We start from the raw sequence: 22053 nt of genomic DNA, 5'->3' as shown, positions 1-22053 counted from the left end.
TGAACTCTACTCTACTCTCCGCACTCTACGCTCTGGAGTCGGAACTGGGAAACACACTGGACAGTGGGAACACACTGGCCCCAGTCTACACAATCGTAGCGGGCCACATGTGTGCAACAAAACCAAACGGCCGCCCCCACAAGCCAAACATCGTTAAACTCCCTTGTTTAGATAGTAAATACTCACTGACTTTCTTTCCCTCACTTTTTTGAGTCTGATACTTTTTCTTTCATTACGTTTTTCCACCAAATGGTAAATTTAAGGTAAAATAAATTTCCAGAGGGAAGGCAAATGCCCCCTATTGCCCTTACAAGCCAACGCCAATAGTTAATATAATTAACAGTAAAACACATAGTGAACAAAAGAAAAAAAAGGTAAAGGGGTTTTGATATGTGTGTTTCGCCAATGATACTATGCATTATACTATACAAGTGTTCGAACTTTCATTATAATTATTAAACTACCCAAAACACTATACTTTACAAAGCCATAAATGGAAATTTTAAGCGCTGTGACGAGTTTTGTGGTTGGGGAAAACCCCCTATTTCGCGTCTGTAGTTTCGCTAATCACTTACCGACGTTTATTGGTTGCAGTGTCAATAACGTTCGTACATAATGGATGAGAAACTGAAAGCATGCTTACATCATTGGCAACCACTGTTAGAAAACTTTTTAAGTCCGTTGGAAGTTGCAGAAAGAATGCCGTCGTTTCGGAAAGGTGGTCGACACAATCTTTTTATTGCTTTTATCTTTTTTTATCAAATCTTTAGCTTAGCTGTTTTGCACTAAATTACAAATTTGGTGACACACCTTGAGTGAAATGTGCCATGTAAAACTATACAAGCCTGTGCTGAGCCCTTGCAAAGCTAGGGAATCGTGAGATAATAGAAGTACTACTTAATTGCAAACCAAACACAATAGTCCTGATTGGGTACATTTTATTAAAGGTCCAGAAAGTTAAAATTTACCTATAGAGGCTTGGCAGACTAGGCATAGGCTTGTTTCGTTTTTGTCGTTGGCCATTGTTGACATGCAATATATGAGTCCCCTGTGGAGCCACATGTTGGTGAAATCATTTTTTGTTTGATTTTTTTAAGTCAGGGCGAGGGCAACTGCAACTGCTTTAGTTTGTTTGCTCAAACAAATGGCCAAGCCAGGATTAAAACCCACAACCTTGGCAGTTGGGCAAAGTACTTAGTCATCATGGCGTATCATTATGCTTCCAAATGCTTAATTTTTGAGTAATAAAATAGAGGGTACTGCACCAGTTTAACAGTGTAATATAAATCATTCAAATAAAACACATTAGGGTTTGTTATGTCCTCCACAGCAAACATCCACAACAGTGAACAAGCAAAGTTTTGTTTCGAACAAAAATTTTGTGTAGCAAGAAATTGATATTTTTCAAAAGTAATTGTATTGTTGTCAGATTTTTTACAGCTAGTTTTCACCTGTTGTTTTATAGCAACTGCAATTATCCACATAAATATGTTTTGTATTTTTGCTATGAATGTAATCAAGTATGGATTTATTCAAAAACTCTGCTGTAGAATGTATACCTGTTAGTATTTATTTTCCATTTGCTGTTGCTGATCTTACTTTTCCATTCCAATGTTGTTTTTCACCAAACTAGTGATTTGAAACATAAACTTACATGTAGTATATATATTTTCTACTGATTTGATGTTTTAGGTAATTGTAAAGCAACTTTAAAATCTGTTCCATTTTTTAAGAGTTTCGTCAACTAAGAAACATTGATGGCCATCTGCAGGCTCAAGAGTTCATGAAAATCATACTTGGATCGAATAATGAAGATATTTACACTGAGTTTGTAGAAGGACTTAAATCATGTGAAGGTGACTAAAATGGAAGCAGTAGGGGGTTTTGTTAATTTTCCGTTGTTACAAACAATTTTTAATTATTTAGGTCAAAATTGGTTGCATAAACTGATATTTGAAGATATCAGTGTACCAGATCTCACAGAGTACATATCCCATTTTGAAGACTTACCTCGTCTAAAACAAGCCATGCACGAACTTTCTCCAAAGTTGCATTTCATAAATTCAATGGATTTTCTGTATGATCTCAGAAGTTTGTTTCCTGATCATGAATGGTACATAAGAATAACTTTCATTTTAAAACTTCGCTTAGTAACTAATAACCTAATAAACACAGACTGTAATCTATATTTGTTGGTCTTTATTTTATTGTAAGTTATTGTAGCTTTTGAAGCTAATTACAGTAATGAATTTGAGTTCAAAAATACTAAACATAAAACAAATTGGTTCTTTTTTAGAAGGAGGCTTTTTTAATACATTCTTTTTACTTGCTGTGCTTATTTGCATTTCTCCAAGTGCCTTGATATAATGTGTTAAATATATTTGTACGAAACATGTCAGATATGGTCATGGTGGTTTGTTATTTATTATTATTTGTCCCACAAAGATACAATATGTTTAAGTTAACAAACAATTTTTTCAGGCACCAACTTCATGCAGTTGTTGAACAGCGTGGCAATACTTTTGGTTTGTGGGAAATTTTTGAAGTGCTTCCCAAAAAAGATCCAGAATGGAAAAAAAGGTTTTGGATACATACCAAAGAAAACAAATTAAGAAAGTCTGAAGGATATGGCTTGATTGCTGATGCTTTGGGAAGACTTTTTCAGTTTGGTTAGTCTTGAATTTTTGCTAAACAGCAAATAGTCTAGCCTAAAACTGTGCTTATTAGGCTAATTTAAATTTAATGCACTTTAAATGAAACATCTGGTTTGTGTATCACAGTAATACTTTCTGATAAGTGAAACAAATACTGTATTTAATTGATTCTTACCTGCCCTTGATTATAGAAACCTTTAGTTGTAAGGTGTTAAAACATATGCTGATGTTGCATACTATTGATTCATAGTAATACGATTTATCACAAACTGTAGGATAAAAACTTTATCAGTGGCTTACAGTCCAATAAATACAATGAATAAAGAAAAGAAAAAAGTTTGCATTATTTTTTACAATTTTTTGCTGACATGTACATACTGTGCAACTTAAATCCTAACATTGTTTCTTGTTTCACAAGGCTCTGAAGATACAGATATTGTTGAAAGCATTTCCACAGTGCAAGTAAATGAACCCCCTACTTCTTTGTTAAAAGTATGGTTCTGTTTATTTTTTCTTTTCATTATAATTTATGTTTTGTATAACATGTACTTCAGGTAGAAAACCAACCCGAGTTGTTGGAAACACAACTGGCTACAAAACCTAAAGTAAGTTTTATGTGTTTTTTTGGAAATGTTTATTTGCACTTAATATTGTTATTTGCAGTCAGTCCTCAGTCCAGAAACAAATATACCTAGAAACACCCTAGATGACCAACCAAGTGTTGCGGCCCCTACTCAACATCCAACATCAACAGTTCATTTACTTGAAAAATCAATCAATGAAATTCCCCTCAGAAGTTATCAAAAGGAACTCCTAAAGAAAGTCTCTGGCAGGGAAAGTACTATAGTATTTGCTCTCCCAGGTATAAATTATTTTTTAAAGGAAATTATTAGAATTTCAGTTTATCTTTAAACATTTATGTTGTGGGTATACAGGAAGTGGAAAGACATTGATAGCTGCTCACTTGATAAAGAGGACACTAGATAGGCCATCAAGAAACATTAAAAGAAAGCACAGATGTAAAGTTGTATTTTTTGCACCCAGTGTTGCCCTTGTTACTCAACAAATGGAAAAGTTTGAACAATATCTTGGGAACAGCGACTGCTTGTGAGAATGTTGATAATAATATGAACTGTCATGTCTTGTGTACATACTTTGCAAGTTTTGGATTTCAAGTGCTAAAAATTTTTCATCCAATTATTCAACATGATATGTTTAATTTTATGTATAGTTGTCCTCTGAACTTCCCCAAATGTTTTACACTTATAGATTTACAACATGTCAAAAATAATAATTTGTTGCATAGAATTGACTGCATGCATGGTCGCTCTGAAGAAGACCTTTATTTCAAATTGGGCAACACTGATGTATTGTGTGTAACTCCCCAAGTCATATTGAATGCGATTCAGGTACCAAACAGTAAACACAACATAAAATAATTTTACTTTTTAGCCCTAGTTGTGAAAAAACACAATGATTCAATTTTATTAATGCTACTTATTTGCAGAAAAAAGATGCAGAGGTCTCACTTGAGAATTTTGATCTTCTTGTGTTTGATGAATGTCATCACTGTACTGGTATGAGTCCATATAACAGACTGATGAGACAATATCTACATCTAAAAAAAAGAAGATCACTTTGTTTGCCACAAGTAAAACATGACCTCATAGTTATAATATTGTGTTTATTTAACAAGTTTAGGTCAAAAAAAAGATCTTTAATAATATTTATAAAGATAATGGCAAGCTCTTGTCAATTCAGTGTGTAAGTTTTTATTTTGTTTAAATATGTATATGTTTCGAACCCTGTTTGACCTTCTTTCAAGGGTCTTTCTGATGTAAATTATGTCATGTGTTTTACTGTCTGTTAGGTAATAGGTTTGACTGCAACATTGGGGATTGGAAAAACCACCAGCCTAGCACAAGCTAAGATCAATATCTTGCTGCCTTGTGCACATCTCAATGCAGTTGGTGGAATAGCAACTGTTGTTGAACACAAAGAAGAGCTTCTTCAGTATGTGGCAATGCCTACAGAGAGTAAGTTTTTTGGGTTGTTTATTCCTGCTAATCTAATGTTTCAAATCATTTGAAAATTCACAGGAAAAATTAGATTGCCTGAACAAAGAGAAAATTCATTTACAATGAAACTTGACAAAACTATGAATGGAATAATAACAATTCTTGAAGATTTAGATGGTATGTGTTTAAATGTGGCAATATATTACAAATAAGGATTACACAGGACAAATTTAAAAAAAATATTAGAGACTTTTTTGCACTTTATAGAGAGAGTTTTGTAGTGACTACAATCAATCACTAGGCCTTTGAATTGAGTCATGTAAGCAATAAAATAGTAAATAAACAAAAAATGCAGATCGTTTTGCCTCAAAGACTTGTGCGAGATTTCATCAAGACTAAACTTGACTATGAAATAACTACTTTTGACACTACACATACAACCTAAGGTTTTTTTATCTTTACAGTTTATACATACTTCGCTACAAGCCCTGTGCTTAAAAACTTCAAAAACTTAAAGAAAGGAACATTTCAATTTGAACAGAACTGCGCTAGTTTGGATAAATTACTGGAAGAGTCCGAGTTTCCTGCTCCGAGGGATGCACATGTTTGCAGTGACTACTTACAGGTGTTGAGACATGTTTGTTTATGTGTGTTGTCTCCATCACCTGTTAAGCATTGTATCTATTAACAACCTTGAAATTTCATATTTTCTCATTTTTAAAATTTTTGAATTTTTTCAACAAACCCAAAAATGTCTAAACTTGCCATGTCAAATTTACATAGTTTAATAAAGAATCAATTATATTTATTCCAACAATATTTTTTTGAAAATAGGTGGCAAACTTATATATTAAAATGGATCAATTAAATAATAGTAACATTAACAGCATTTTTTCTGGCTATCACTGTAGAAATACAGCAAAGGTCTCGAGATGCAGCGCAAACTGAGGCCGCAAGATTGCATAAAATTTTTAAATAAATATCTCAAGGAAAGAGAAGAACTAACTGCCAAGGTGGAAAATGAGACTGAACAAAAACTCTTTCTTGAATTAAAAGGTTGTTTATGCATATATGTCGTAAGGGATTTAGCATCTAGTAATTTTAACTGCTTTGACAGAACTTGTTCCACAGTTGGAGAAAATAGCCATTGAGCCACAGTGTCAGAACCAATATTTGGAATTCATTGAACAGGAAATTGTTCGACAGTTTAATCTATTTCCTGAATCAAGAGTAATGGTGATGGTTGAAGAAAGGCAACATACTTTAGCAATAAAGGTAAATGAAAAATATTATTTGGAAAGCACAAAAGTAAACACTTAGTTGGTGCAGAATTGGATGAACAGCCATGACAAGCTAAAGTGCTTTAATGCCGAATATTTTGTGGGAACTGCTCAAAGAAATCGAGATGAAATTGGTAATTGCATAAGACGTCAAAAACGTTTTTCACTAACACCACATTTTAAAATCATTTCTAAAGTCTCTGCCAAATCACATGTACAAATATATACGTGACAACATTTTTTGTCAAAATTTTTTTTATGAAGCTCAAACTAGTAGAAATAATTTTTAATTTGATACTTTGAAGTTCATTCCTTTGTTGCTCAAACAGTATTAAAAAAAATATTGTTAGTTTTGCAATGGACAAAGATTATGTAAACTAAGTCAATGGTTTCCACGTTTTTCATTCACATATGCATTTCATGTTGCTTATTGTGTTTAGTCATGTAGCTAAATTGTTGACATATTGTTTCTAATTCAGTTATGTATTATTAATAGTCTTTCCTTATAAGTATGTATACATGATATATTTTAATAAAACAGAATTTTAATACTAGTAGTATGTATTTAAATTGAAGGCATGGATGAACAAAGACAATTGGTAGTCATGGATGGATTTAAGGATGGTATACACAAAATTTTGGTCTGTACCAGTGAAGCATCAGGAGAAGGCATTGATGTGCAAAACTGTAGCATGGTTCTCTGCTATGATTACAGCAAAAATGAAATTAGTTTGGTACAACAACGAGGTCTGTTACATTTTAACTTTCCAAGCAATGCAAAAAACTTAAGCTTAACTAATCACTTGGTTTAACCCAGCGGATCCAAAACTGGGGTCTGCGTTCCTTTAGGGGTCTGTGAACCAATTTTGCAGGGTCGGCGAAAATGTTGACAAACTTCTATAATCTTATTTGGCATCAGTTTGTGTCACTGAATAAGTTAAAATCAAAGTAAAAATAAAGATAGGCTGTCTCCAATACGAAACAATAGCTTTTATTGCGTTTCAGCTATAAAAAATGCAATTGTTCGCGCACAATCGTAATGTTTTCTGTCTTGTCGGTGATGTCACAATCTGTCTTTGATCATTGTTTTGCATAATTATGGATAAAAAAGCTAAAATTCTGCAAATCAACTTGTGTTTTGCTAAAATACACATTCAGGCTTAAGGACCGCAAGCCCTTGATATAATGGCAATAGGCCGTTTTGAAACAATAATGAAAAAGTTTGAAACCAACTGGTTTAACTAATGCTGTAACACAGCAGTTACCTTGCATTGCTGAAATTGCTATGATAAGTTAATTTGAGTATATTAAACAGGGAGAGTAAGAGATAAAGAGGGTCAAGTGGTGAAACTTTCTACTGCTGATGTACAAAAGAAAGATGAGAAAAATATGTACAAAGTTATGGTGATGGAGAAGGCCACAGAAGCTGTACAAAATGACTATGTAACAAACAAAGCCAAGTATGTTGAACAAGTAATTGTTCAAAATAATGTATTGTTTAATGAATTGTAGCCTTGTTCTGTAAGTTTTGTCACCAAAATTTTAAGTTTTGTTACCAAAATTTTAAGCCCTGTGCGTACAGTAATTTGTAGCATATATGGCATGTCCTTAATGCAGTTCAATATGCAGAAAACATAGGTAAGCAAGTTGGCAAAAGCTATACAATATTTCATGTTATACTGAAATGGTGCTTAATGCCTGTATTCTTGCAGCTGGAAACATTGCAAAGAAAGTTTGTGATGCAATATCAACGGAGTATTGCTCGAATAATGAGAAGGCAACAGCAGCAATGTTTTAAAAAGGAACTTCGTCTGCAATGCAGAAAGTGCAGAGTGGATGTTTGTTCATCGAAAGACATCCGGTATTAAATAACCTGCTAGATAATCTTGAATTTATCATGATAACATGCTAAATTCGGTGGTCATTATTTTTTGCATCAAGGAATGTGTGGTTTTTTTCATTTATCTACTGTGTACACTAAAATACTGACTAAGTGGAAATAGTTGTGCACTTTAAAGTATATGACAAACGATTGAGTTGGTAGATAAGTGGTGCACTCATTCTGTCCAGGTCTATACTGTGTCAGGATAGTGCTAGTTTGTCCATGTTTTTATGATGACTTTAGCCTTGCTCGTGCCATTAGACAGCAGGACTAAAACTAGCAGTAGCTAACCAGTTTTATTTCCAAAAACTTTTTGCAACAAAATTTGCACTTTTTTAGGCGGGTCATTGATGGAGAAGAAACTGGTGATTTGTTTTCAATCATGTAAGTGTGTTTAACCTGTAATATTTTAGTATCTTACTATCCAACAACCAAATTTTGAATGTATGTATTAAAACCATCATATAATTTGCAAGTTAATACATAGTCTTGCAGTGTAAAATGTATACATTTCGTGATTTCAAATTTATGTTCCTGCATAAAGGAATGGTGCAAAGTACATCAATATCTCTGATGAATTCAAAACAAAATACCAGTCAGTAACTCATCCCAAAATTCAAGCAATGGGTGTGGATTGGAACAAAACCAACAAAATCTCTTGTGTCACATGTGGTAAAGCATGGGGAATTGAAGCGGAGTGGAGAGGCATATTGCATTATCCACTCATGAAAATTGATGGGTTTAGAATCGTGGATCCAGTTGACCCCACATTCCTTCAAGTTCCTCGACAATGGCAATCCACATGTTTTGTGCCAGACATCCTTAATCTTGAAACAGTTCTCGAATCGTGTGAAGCAGATGTCAATAACCAGTGAATGGCACATTTTGTAGTTTTTGTGCAATAGTTTGTTTTGCATTTTAGTGTATGTTGAACTTACTTCAATGTAGATACTTTTACATGCTATGGTGCTTTTGTAAGTAACGTTGTAACTGCATGTCGAAACAGCTCTCTTGTAAGTTGTGTTTTGCAGTTTCCACAGTTAATTGGCAAGTCATACACAAAACAAGCAAACAATATATGTCTGCATGTACTTTTTTGCATTTCGCACCAGTGTAAAATACTGTTTCTGGTTTGGCTAACAACGGTTTCCTGTCATTTTTTACAAAAAAGTGTTGGAACTGATGTTACAGCAGCGTGATTTTCATCTCATTTCAATGTCTCAGAAAGCGTTATGTTAGCACAATTATGGCCGTCTATTTTACCACTAGTAAACGAAGATATTTGTGGCTACTTTTAGTCTGTAAAACCGCTGCAGTATGATAATAATAAACTCAACTCAAAAAAAATCTAAATGATCCTTAATTTTTGTTGAATATTCGTTTAATGTAGCTATTTAACTTTTTTTTACATTTAGTACAGTAGGCGACGCGCTTACAAGACAATAGAAGCATACCATTTAAGAGTTTGTTATGACATTTCAAAGGATTTTCCCAGGTTCATTTTTTTTCTAAAGATTTTTCCATTTTCATATTGTTTCTCGTTCAGTTTGCATCGGTTTCTTTGCTGGTTTTTAAAAAAAACGCTTTAACACCGAATCTATAGCTACGTGCGATGTTTGTCCTTTACATTAAATCAGGAAACGCAGTCCTTTTCATATCTGTTTGTACAACAGCTGCAGTACGGTTGGTATATTGACCAGTAAACAATACAATTTTCATTAGTCTTTGTGAGCCACTCATCGACGAAAAACAAAGTAAGTCACGCACTGATCAAGCTTTGACGTGTTGATACTTTTCATACCACCAAAGTACTGAACTATTACTGAAAAATAGTCAGTTTTGATTACCTTGAAGCTCGGAGCACATCGTTTAAAAAACGCTGCACGTCATGTATTTGGAAAAAGTTTAAATGAAAGGAATGTTTTCCTTTGAGGAAACCCCCTAAGGTGTGCCGTTGGTTTTCGAAGAAACGCACCTGTGCGCTCACAATGCTGTGCTTTTAAAGGCAGTGTTTAGGTAACAGACTCTCGCGCTGCCGTTATAAATTCTTTGGTTAGTATTTCTTGGTTTGCCGATTGGAATAGTATTATTAAATTACGTTGCATTGTTCGACACACTTGTGATACACCAGTGACTGTTCAAAAGTTATGCTACAATGTGTCAAATTATACATTAATTCTTTTGTTGCTTCATAATTAAATGCAATCAATCGTTGACTGTATATAAATACAACTAAAAAAACTAGGCAGGTAAATTGCAACAACCAAGATTTAATACAGAAGTATTGTTTGTTTTTAGAGACTTAAAATAAGTGTGCAATGGATGAAAAACAAGGACAGCATCTACGGCATTGGCAACCAATATTGGAAACTTTCATTAGTCCTTTAGATGTTGCTGAAAAACTGTCACCAGTCCTAGAAGTTGGAGGTAATGGTAAGTATGACTGAGGCAATGCTTTCAAAATGTACTTCTTTAATTTAAAGTGTTTAGTGTACATCATGTAAACAGACACCCTCAAAAAATTGCAATGCTTTGATCTTAGCTGCTAATAGTATCTAAAATGTTTGATTAACTTGGTGCTTATTTTTTGCAGTCATTTCTCATGTAGCAAGCACCCATGAGACTTTGCAGACCCATGAACTTATGGAAATGATTCTGGCATCAGACAATGAAGGGATATATGATCGATTTGTTTTAGCACTTCGCTCATGTGAAAGTGAGTGTAAATAATCTAAATGTGAACTATAATCTAAATGTGAACTATAATGTAATACAGAGGTTCTCAACCATTTTAATTGAACATACTTCAGGCAGAACTGGAATTAGCTGGTGAATAATTTTTTTTAAAATATATAGTGATTTTTGTCAGCATTAATGCTTATACATGCTGATTAGAGTCATGGTTGTCATAGATAATATGCTTGTCACACAGTTAAAACAAAGTTTGTCCTTACTTCTTATCAGTTTCATGATGGCATGAACTCTGTGGATTTTTACTTTATGAAATGCAAAATCTTTGATAGATCTAAAATGGTTACGTGAACTGATGTTTGATGACAATAGTGATGTTGATCTGAGTGAGCATTTGTCACAAGTTGAAAACTTTCCAGAATTTAAGCGATTGATGTGCGAACTTACCCCCAGTTTACATAACATCAAGCCATTTGAACTTTTGACTGATGTCAGAAGTTTGTTTGGTGATCATGAATGGTTTGTAATTAGTTTATTGGTCACATATTTATTACAACTTTGACCAACAGTTAATTTGTTTTCAGACACCTTAGAGATGTATTCTTTTTTTCATAAATATGTGAAATGACATCATTTGAATAACCTTTTAAAGCAAATTTAATTATATTGTTCCCTCACTTTATTGTAACCACATATACCTGTATTCATTTACTCATAGGAATAAACTTAAAGCAGATGTAGACAAGTATGGGGAAACTACTGGTCTATGTTTAATACTTCTTGCACTTCCAAAAAGAGGGCCAGAATGGAAAACGAAACTTTGGGAGCATGCAAAGCGTAACAATTTGAGAAAATCGGAAGGTTATGGTTCAATTGCTGATACTTTACAAAGAATTTTTAACATCGGTAAATGTTGCAACACAAACTTATTTAGAGGGCATCACAAATCTTACTACATAACCCATTTTGTCAAGAATGGTTTTAACATTTTCAAAATTATCTGTGTGACCGATACCTACCTGAATTTGTGTGCAGTAGGGTTTGACTCCAGTTTATCCACAGCCAAAAAAATTTAATAACCTATAAATGAAGGAACTTAGCACAGTGGTTTACTCAATGCATTTGTTTTTGTGTTTACAGGCTACATTATGCATCTAAAATATTTTTTATGCATCAATAATGATAACAGTCCCAATTACCAGCAACAATGTAGTTCATTTTTTACTAAGTTTTGATATTTTATAGGTTCTGGGATTCCTTTGCAAGGCATATTTTTTATCTTCAAATCTAAGAAAAGCTTAATATTTAGATTTGTCCACAGAAAGTTTTTTTTTTTTCTTATAGAAGAAGGTTCAGAAAACATAGAAATGTTAGAGGGTGTTTCATCAATGGAGGTTGATCAACCTTGTACTTCTGCTTCTGCAAAGTTAACGGTATTCAAACCAATTTAATTCCCTTTAATAAATCGCCCTTTTTGTTTTGCATAACAACAATTCTGCAAAATTTCAAATTTTATCTTGTTTTTGAAAAAAAAATTACATATTTTTTTGCTAATTTCAAATTTTCTCATGTACTGTAGTATTTGCTAGTATTATGATTAATCAAACTGAACTCTAAAGGTTTATGATGGAAGTGATTCTTTATTTTGAAATAGTAGATCAAAAAAATAGCATTGTTGATGTTTCAGGCAAATATTGAGGACCCTTCGCTACAGCCAGGACAATCCATACCAACAAAACGAGCATTTTCATCAAATGCTGAAGTAGGTGTTTATATTTGCCCAAAAAATAAATGAACACTTGTTATAAAGTTTGTTTGTAACTTTGAACTACAGTAAAATTTCTGTGTAATGTAAAAAAACAATTTGTAAATAGATACGAAGCAAAGCATCGAAATCTTGTTATATTCTTGGTCTGTTTGAAACAAGACAGTAACACACCCACACTGTTACGCTTGTAAGCTTGAAAGAATTTGTACCACAGGTGATTCCTTGTGAAGCTAAACAACCGAGAAAAGATGAAGTTCAATGCTCTTCTGATGTTCAGTCAAACATGACAGGTGATCATTGTCACATGTTTTTGCACCTTTTCAAATGGTGATATGTTTCCAAAATTTTTGTCCACCTAAGGAATTTTTTTGTAAATATGTTTTTTTGTGAAGGCTTACATAAAAAAAAAACAATATTTGCTAACATGTATCATGCACACACAACTTAAGTGCCTCCTGTTGGCTTTTTTTAGGCAATTCTATTCAAGGGCCTGTTACTGCCAAACTGCAGCAAGAAAAATGTATTGATGAAATTACCCTGCTGAAACATCAGGTTGAACTTTTGAATAAAGTCCCTGATGGTGAAAGTACGATTGTTTGTGCTCCAACAGGTATATATAACAAGTTTATAATATCATGAATGATTCAACTTGTGCAGACCGTTATTGTTGGGTATGATGGTGTAGTTTCTTACCTATGGCTGCACTAGTGTAAATCCTTTTTTTTTTATTTTTACTGACCTTTTTTGTGTTATGCGGATTACAACTGCTCTGAAGTATGTATTTTTTGTACAGGAAGTGGAAAAACTTTGGTTGCTGCCCACTTGATAAAAAAGACACTGGAGAGAACCACAGCAAATGCTGAAAGAAAGTACAAATGCAAAGTTGTATTTTTTGCTCCCAGTGTTGTTCTTGTTAACCAACAAACAGAAAAGCTTCAGGAATATTTTGGAAACAAATATCTGTAAGTGAATTTATGAAGTATTGTGTACAAATAGTGATGAACATTTTTTGGTTAAATTAAGAAAATGATCCAGTTAACTGTTGTGTTACAAAACGATGTTTTTTTACAAGAATTAAATCAAATAGGCTATAAATGATTCATTTACAAATATTAGTTCAAGTTGTATTTACCTTTTATTTGAACTGTTTTGTGTGTAGGGTTGATTGTGTGCATGGAGGAGAGACAGAAAACATTTTCTATTTTCTCAACAACTGTGATATTGTGTGTTTAACACCCCAAATATTGTTAGATGCAGTTCAGGTAAAAGAAATGTTTTTATTTTGGGTTTTGGTTATGCATTCTTAAAGGACCAATTTGTGTGTTTGTGTGTTTCCAATGTTTGTTTCAGTTTAGATCAGATTCCTTGTTTACATGCAGAATTTATATTTGACTGGCCAACTGCAGCTAATTTAACAAAAGTTTTGCTAATATTATACATGTATAATATTTTTCAGAGAAAATCGGCAGAGGTGTCCCTCAAGGATTTTGACCTGCTTGTGTTTGATGAATGTCATCATTGTACTGGCATGGATCCATACAACAGACTAATGAAGGAATATCTGCATCTTAAAAGCAAATGTACACACAGACTACCCCAGGTATTGTTTTGATTTTATACCTAGAAATATTTAAAAATTGAAATAAATCTTAGCGTTTAAATGAAAAATGATCATACAATGCATATTGCTTTATCAAAGAAATTAACTAGGCAGTTTAAATTAAATCAGTTTTTTTTTTTAATTAATTTTTTTTTCAGTTGGCCCCAATAGCAAATTGTGAAATATGCATAGTGCGAAGCTTCTCTCAAAGTATGTGTGTGCACTTACAGGCCCTGATTTCGTTTAATTTTTATCTTTTGTTTTGCTGGCAATCTGCTGGCCAACAGCTAAGTAATCCATGCAAAAAAACTTGTTATATACCTAGATTTCATAATGATAATTACATGAAGTCACATGGAACCCTTAGAAGACAAAAAAAATTTAAATTAAGAAATGTTTTACATACTGCAAAATAAATTGCCTGATTACAGGTGATTGGTTTGACTGCGACATTGGGTATTGGTAAAACAACAAGTCTAATAAAAGGCATGGAGTACATCCTACAGATTTGTGCTAACCTTAATGCATTTGGTGGAATTGCAACAGTTACTGAAAATATAGCTTCGCTACGTCGAAAGCCTTCTGAAAGTAAGTCATTTTTAAATATGCTGCTGTTAGTCCTAATTGCTTTGATGGAGAATTGGAATTCCCAGGCGTATTGTTTAAGAAGAGTTTTGTTAAACAGTAAAGTGGTTACAAAAAGTGGTAGCCACTTTGATACAAGCGTTTAAGTTACTTGTTGAGGTATTTCACTTACAATGTTTTTGTGTAGAAAGAATCAAATTGCAGGAACGAGGAGAGAATCCTTTATCCCTGAAGCTGATTGAAACAATGAATGAAATCATCAAAATGCTTAAAGAACTAGATGGTGAATTTCTAATAATGCCACATATTTACTCATTTTTTCAGCATTGTTTTCTTCAGGAGCGTTTAAATGCTTTTAATGTGTGAAAAGTTTAATGAAGGGCATGTGAGTCCATAAAAGTGTACACATGAAACGTTTTTAAATATTCTAGAAGTAACTCTGCCTTTGCAGCCTTGTTGGCTCACTGAATATCTATACTGTTTATTTTTGTTGTCAAAAGCAACTTATCTAAAATAATGTCTTTCTGCAGTGTACTCCTTTTTTTCCTGGAGTCCAGAGCTAAAAAACTTTTTGGACTTAAAAATGGGAACATTTCAATTTGACCAGAACTGTGGCATCTTGGAAAAATTAATTAATGAATCGGAGTTTCCAAGACCAAGAGATGCACATGCTTGCAATGAATACTTACAGGTGATCAGTTCAAGCTTATATACTATTCTAATGCATAGAATACACAATAACCAGTAGTTGGTTTGTTAAATAAGTTGATGTCTTGTGAGCTGAAACATTTGTGTTATTTTTTCTTTCAGATATATAACAAGGCCCTGGACAAACAGTACAAGTTGACACCTTTTGATTGCCTAAACTTGTTAAGGAAATACCTAGAAGAGAGAGAAGAGCGGACAGGGAAGGTTGAAAATGGAACAGAAGAGACACTTTTTGAAATGCTGAAAGGTTGTGCTTACTTTTATGTAGTTGTGGGTCTCATCAAAACTTTTGAACAGTTACTAAATTGGGACAAAACTTAGTATTACTATAGTTTGGGTTTGGTATTTTATTAGTTTGGGCTGTTAGCTCCCAAAGTAGATGATTGTTTAAACAATGTTCGAACTGTATGCAATCAGTTTATAGAATATGCGATTTTAGTTTATTGATTGTTGTGTTTTATCCTGTAGCCAGTGAGGGGATTTATCCGGCACCGGTTCTAAATGACTGTCTCACAAAATTTTATGAGATCAGCGAACCGGTTAGCATTACTGGTTACTGTCAATGGATCTTTTGTAACAGAACCGGCTGAAAAATATGACTTTTGTGACAGAACCAGCTGACAAAAAATTTGAATCCCACCACTGCCTGTAGCTACAACATTTACCTAAACAACTCCATAAAATATGTAGTTTTTTAACAATGTCTGAATTGGATTATGTTTATACATATGCTGTTTTGGTTTGTTGATTGATGTTTTGTTCACTGTAGCCTTTAACATTTTTGCAAAAGGTCATAGTGTATGTGCAAATGGGTAATGCATCCTTCTGGTATAAATCTTTGAATACTTTTGGTAGATATTATTCCCGAATTGAAAGAACTAAGCACTCTGCCAGAATGTCAGAACCAATACTTGGAACTAATTAAACATCAGATTGTTAATCAGTTTGACTTATTTGCTGAATCAAGAGTAATGGTAATGGTTGAAGAAAGATCTCAAACAGTTGCAATCAAGGTACCCCAATACGTTTGCATTTTGTAAAAAAGGAAGTTGCTGCATTTTGCTACATTGCAGAGATGGATAAATGACAATGACGACTTAAAGCAATACAAAGCAGAATATCTTGTGGGAGTTGCCCAAAAAAACCAAGATGATGTTGGTAATTACCCACTAAAAATGTTACACATACAAATACACATTTGTAACAATTAAATATTTGTTTAATATTAAGCAATGGATGAAAAAAAGCAGCAGATAGTAATGGATGGATTTCAACAAGGCAGACACAAAATTTTAGTCTGCACCAGTGAATCAACAGGAGAAGGCATTGATGTGTCAAACTGTAACATGGTTCTCTGCTATGATTATAGCAAAAATGAAATTGGATTGGTGCAACAAGCAGGTATTGTTTTTAACCCATTTGTAACTTGTGGAGCTAAATATTGTTGCATAAAAAACACATATCCAGTGCATACCTTGTCAAATGCAACTGTTACTACAATGAGTTCTGTGTTGAATTTAAAAAAAAAACATTTTACCTCAAACCTACATTGCCATATCACAAAGTTCTGTGAAACATTTTGTCAAACAGGGAGAGTAAGAGATAAAAATGGTCAAGTGGTGAAACTTTCCACTGCTGAAGTACAAAAGAAAGATGAGAAAAATATGTACAAAGTTATGGTGATGGAAAAAGCAACAAAAGCTGTACAGCGTGAATATACAACCAATAAAGTCGGGTACACTGAGAAGGTGACTATATAGACATGGTTGCCATACTGTCCTTATTTGCAAGATTTGTCATTATTTTGAAGGGCCATGTCCTAGAAAAATTTATGTCCTTTTGACTTGATCCCCTGGTTTGTCTTATTTTCAACAATTACAAGTCAAATCAAAGAGTTGCTGGAACAGATTGTTTTCGGCTAAAATAATAGCATGTTATATGCCATGAAAAAAGTTGTCATAATTTTAGGGTCCATGTTGATGGCAACCCTGCATATAGGCTCTGAAATAAGCTAGCAAATATTTTAAGGTTATTGGCTATAAGATGTCACTATGTAATTTCACAATGTTTCAACATTTTTGAGGGAATGCATTTCTAAATGCTATAGAAAATATTTTATTTCTAGAAAACGGAAAGTCTTGTAAGTGATGCACTTACATTGTTTGTTTTCTTTCATAAGCAATTAACCAGTTGACAAAACATATTTGCAAACATTCAATACCACGCAAAATTATTTTGAAATGTGTGGTGAGTTATTATTGTGTTAAAACGTTTGCTAAATCTTCTGATGGAGTTTAATGCTATATCACTATGTACCCAGGGGAGTGATTCACTGATTTACAGCATAGTGATATTGCTGAAACAAAACTGTGAAATTGCAGACAACCTTTTTTTGTTTCGCACTTTGTTTTCACACAGATGCGAAAAAAGAGTTTGTCGTTTATAACCTGCAATGTGATATGGTGTAATCGATTCAAACATTTTCTACACAAGTTTGCTTGGGTAGTTTAAATGGATTGGCAAAAAATACAGATTTCCTTAGAATCTAACATTCATTTACCGCAAATCCGCACTAACACGCATGTCGGGACCCATTGGTTTTTGCTTGCAAAGAAATTATATGTGTAGATCAAATTATGTGTAACGTAAATTGGTAAATATGATATAGAATATATATAATATGGAAGTATATTAGAAAGCCACTTTCTGATTTTTTATTGTAATTATGATTTTCAGCTAAAAAAAATACAAAAATGCATTCTTGCTGAAGATATACAGTACAGAATTGCTCTGAAAATGAAAAAGAAAGAGCAGCAAGTTAACCAAAAGGAATATCGCATTGAGTGCAGAAAATGCAGGGTACATGTTTGTTCATCAAATGATGTTAGGTAGGCAAAAAATTGTATCATGTCATTTCTCAGAAAATTCTGTGTGGCTTATATTTTTTTTTTCAAAAATATTTAGCTGTGTTTATGGTAATATGGTAGTATGTTTACCAATGCCCATCTCTTGGCAGCACCAATACACTTGAGTAAATATCTATCTAATCCTAGTTTATGTTGTTAAACATCACATCATGTCTTTTCCAAAACTGGTTTCCTTTTTTCTTTTTCAGACGTGTCTTTGATGGGGATAGTCCTGTGGATAAGTCGTAAGTCTAACATTTTTGTTCAATATATCTAAACAAATATCACCTTTTATTTACTTATTTCATTTGTGACTATTGTTAAACAGTAGGACTATTGTTAAATTTGTGACTAAAAATGTTGGTCCGTGGTATTTATGAGAACACATTGTAGTTAACATTTTAATTTACTGTTAAAAAGGAAAGGTGCAAAATACATCAACATTTCTGAAGAGTTTAAAACCAAATACAAAGCTGTGGAACACCAAAAAATTCAACCAATGGGCCCTAACTGGAACAAAAAGAATAAAATCGCTTGCGCTGCATGTGGTAAACCATGGGGTATTATAGCAGAATGGAGACAACTTTTGAAATACCCTCTAATGAAAATTGATGGATTTAGATTTGTAGATCCAGGCAAACCTAAACTAGTTCAGCTTCCAAGACAATGGCAATATGCTTTGTTTGAACCACCCATTGCAAGGCTTGAAGACCTTGTTGACATACCCTCTCAAGATACAACAGAAGAACAAAATGTGTGATTATGTAATGTGACTGTTTGTTTGTAAAGATTTTTATTCATTTCAATTTAGCACTTCTTATAGTTGTAGATTTGATTCCCTTTATATTTTGTGATCTGCCTTTTACCTAATTTAAGCATATATGCAAGCAAGAATGGTTTTATCAAAAAATCTGCACTTACAAATTGTATTTTTATATGTGGTGATTTGTTTACGGATGAAATCTTGTGCTGTAATTAGTTCAATGCATATAGGCTACTAATGAGAAATTTCGGACTACTTTATGTAAATATTAAATTACCACTTAGTAAGTTGGTTTGTTATGTTATTTGATGTTAATGTTTAAAGTATGAAAACGTTGTAATATTTTTAATGGTTAAAAGCATTTGGTTGTTTGGTTGTAAAATTTAAGTTCAAATCCTAAAAAAATTATGAGCATGGTTAGAAAGCGTTTAAGAGACGTACAAAACCAGCGTAAAACAAGCATACATTTCCTTTAAATAAGCTATTGCTGTCAGGCATAGTTTTCAAGTTTCGACGTCCTATACAGGTCGGGTCTTTTCGTCGAACATCAACGGGATGTTGCCAACAAATAAGTCGACCCTTTCCAATCACGCGGTATCACAAGGCCACCGTATTGATTTGCAGACGTTCAGGCGGTCTTCAAGGTACTGGTAATGCTACTCTCACAATTTAACAACGCAACAGGTTTGCGCTATGAGCCTCACTAAGTTTATAGTTCAAACTGCTGCCTCAAGATTCCTTGGAGATAAACTCCAGAAAACACCACTTCCATAATCCGTTGACTACATTGTTGGTTTATTTGGTTATCAGCGACAGAAATGTTTCAGAAGTCTTATTCAAATAGAATCGTAATTGAATAGAAAATAGTAATTCGCAATTAACACCAAAGTATAAAAGAATCCGAAACTTGATTTAAATATTTAATGGTACAGGTAATATTTCACAAACACGGTTAAGTATTAACTTGCAACTCTATGTCTCAGTTCTAATTAATTACACTTGCATGTTCCGGTTAGTTAATTATTTCTTCTCGGCCTTACGGGTAGACTTGAGGTCAGGGCCGCCATTTTGTTTTGGCCGGCAATTAAGGGCCGCTGGCCCGCGCGCAGATTTCAGTTAAATTCGGCCTCTATTTAAACTTAAACACTTAGTCATTTCTCCGGCCACTGTTAAATTTTCTAAGTCCCAGGGCTTCAAGTTCAATTAAAAGACTTTGTCATTTTTCTAGCTAGCAGTCGTTAAAATTTCAGAGTCCAGCCACTTGAAGTTAAATTCAAACACTGTCATTTTTCCAGCCTTATCTAAGCTAACGCAGGTACGCCTTTTCTTTAGCTCCCACCTGTCTAAACGTTAGCATAAAAATGGCAATTTTCCCAAAAATCGCGGTTTATATAGGCAGGAGTAGGGGATTCCCGAGCGCTGTGAGCGGTCAAGAGGAGCTCGGAGCCATTTTAGAGCGCGATGTATTTTCTATGACAGTGGTTCTCAAACTTTTTTGAACGCGACCCAAATCTGAGTCTTATAAACACCTCACGACCCAAGCCTCAAACAACAAATAATGTCTTTTATTTCCTTGTACGAATACTTATCCTTAAACGCTAACTGTCACATGGCCAAGTTCAGTTAACGCAAGATTAACTTATCCTATTATTTCCCGTGCTATGACGTTACAATCGCCATGTGCGAAACAGTATAGTGGGAAGGCTATTGTGTGCGCGACCCATTTTTTTACCCTGTGCGACCCATACTTTGAGAACCACTGTTCTATGACGTACGGGGAGTTTTCTAGTCTGCTGTACGCGGCTATACAAAATGGCGGGTATTGGCATGTTGCCGCTACAGATTTCAATGCGGCGTCTGTTGTGGCCCGGGAGCCTGACTACAGGAAAAGACTATTTCTTGAGTCATGGAATATTCACCATCCGGGCAACACAATGAACATCAAAACAGACGTGATGCTTTCAGCGTGCTACAGGCACCTGCTCAAAGATTAGAGGCCCAATCATTCGTTATTGCGCGGTGTTTTCGTTGCGTTGTGACGTGCTTGCGTTTTATTCCTTTTTTCTTTGTTAATCGTGCACTGTATTAGTCGCATTCAGTGTTATTTACCCTGATAAAGACGACCTGTATAGGACGTCGAAACGTCGGAATAAAATACATTTGCCAGAAGAGCTCTATAAACTTAATACAGTTCCTTTGTTTTTTTTAATGAATTTTAGCAACTTAGTTAGTTATCGAGTGCCTAATAAATAGCACGGTTTATTAAATTGTTTACTCTGATTTCTGTAACTTCACCGAAAATCTTTTTACACCGCTAAATCACAGTAGGCCTACGCCAGGCCTAGTGAAGGCGTATACCGAATCATATACGGTTACCAAGCATTTACCATATGGCAAGGCGTGTAGGCTAGAATCTGCGATGGGATTCGAACCCACGACAAAAGCCTTTTCGGGACTTTTCCGAAATGTAACATGTTTTGTCCATCACGAAATAAACCAAAAAGACAAAAAAATAAGCAAAAAGGCAGCAAAAATATAATTTTTTTTCAGTTTGCGCAACAGACCAAGTGACATTTTCGCGTATACACGTGATTAGATGGCCGGTTCAAGGGAATAAAAGGTTTGGAAGGCGCAACGTGACTTAAGGTTATCCACTCGAGTTGATCACGTTTCACCTGTTGGTAAAATCTCAAGGCTTGTTTAGTTATTGTCACTTGTCTACATTGCCAAGAGCCCCTCAAATCCGTGCTTAAGATAATGCTTTGGTAAAATTCCAATGTTTGTCGTAGTCTTAGCAAACCCTGAGCCAAATTAGTGTGCAAAAGGTTTGGGAATTCGTTTGGCGCGGTCTGTGCCTCTAATGAATAGGGTAAATGGTTTTGTTTGAACCTTGAATTGTCACTGTCCCACGCGTAAGCCAGAACTGCCTTTTGTAGCGTAATCCAGCGGTTGATCTTACGCTTAGCTTCGGTTGAGAGCTCTAAACAACGATTTCTGGCTGGGGCAACTGAGCCACCTGCCTGAGCGCTTTCCACGTTAGGTTCTGGAGTTCTGATGAAGCTAGGCGTCTTACAACGTGCTGAAATTCTGGCGGTTCTCGTGCAAATTATATCTTGAAATCCTGATTTTTGTAATGCACATTTTCAATAGCTGATAAGGACACACAGAGCGTTTTATTTCTGTCTCTGTATTCTTGAG

At 34.2% G+C, this 22053-nt stretch overlaps 2 protein-coding genes across 3 annotated transcripts; both read left to right on the top strand.

Annotated features, from left to right (window-relative positions):
- The first annotated feature begins 545 nt into the window (after positions 1-545).
- Positions 546-8907, top strand: LOC145229007 (ATP-dependent RNA helicase DHX58-like). Its single transcript, XM_080094245.1, has 21 exons — positions 546-718; positions 1734-1856; positions 1927-2113; positions 2482-2669; positions 3073-3146; positions 3209-3259; positions 3318-3516; positions 3590-3761; positions 3961-4063; positions 4162-4305; positions 4525-4690; positions 4754-4849; positions 5137-5297; positions 5584-5728; positions 5790-5947; positions 6002-6086; positions 6529-6699; positions 7268-7425; positions 7665-7813; positions 8174-8218; positions 8379-8907. The coding sequence occupies exons 1-21, from the start codon at positions 616-618 to the stop codon at positions 8707-8709; spliced, it is 3009 nt and encodes a 1002-aa protein (XP_079950371.1). The 5' UTR covers positions 546-615; the 3' UTR covers positions 8710-8907.
- Positions 8908-9517: 610 nt separating this feature from the next.
- LOC145229006 (ATP-dependent RNA helicase DHX58-like) lies at positions 9518-19209 on the top strand. 2 transcript variants are annotated; one of them, XM_080094244.1, is made up of 23 exons: positions 9518-9588; positions 10133-10267; positions 10428-10550; positions 10858-11044; positions 11244-11431; positions 11870-11958; positions 12213-12287; positions 12508-12583; positions 12766-12903; positions 13087-13255; positions 13453-13555; positions 13750-13893; positions 14325-14481; positions 14666-14761; positions 15009-15169; positions 15289-15433; positions 16042-16199; positions 16260-16344; positions 16417-16587; positions 16777-16934; positions 17923-18074; positions 18302-18337; positions 18513-19209. In XM_080094244.1, the coding sequence occupies exons 2-23, from the start codon at positions 10153-10155 to the stop codon at positions 18850-18852; spliced, it is 3066 nt and encodes a 1021-aa protein (XP_079950370.1). In that variant the 5' UTR covers positions 9518-9588; positions 10133-10152; the 3' UTR covers positions 18853-19209. The 2 variants fall into 2 exon arrangements, with proteins under 2 accessions (XP_079950370.1, XP_079950369.1); XM_080094243.1 differs by lacking the exon at positions 9518-9588 and adding an exon at positions 9648-9886.
- Positions 19210-22053: the final 2844 nt, after the last annotated feature.

Source organism: Phallusia mammillata, chromosome 5 (genome assembly GCF_965637545.1).
Source record: "Phallusia mammillata chromosome 5, kaPhaMamm4.hap1.1, whole genome shotgun sequence".
NCBI lineage: Eukaryota > Metazoa > Chordata > Ascidiacea > Phlebobranchia > Ascidiidae > Phallusia > Phallusia mammillata.
The sequence above is the reverse complement of the archived record's forward strand: the minus strand, read 5'-3'. Positions and strand labels throughout refer to the sequence as shown.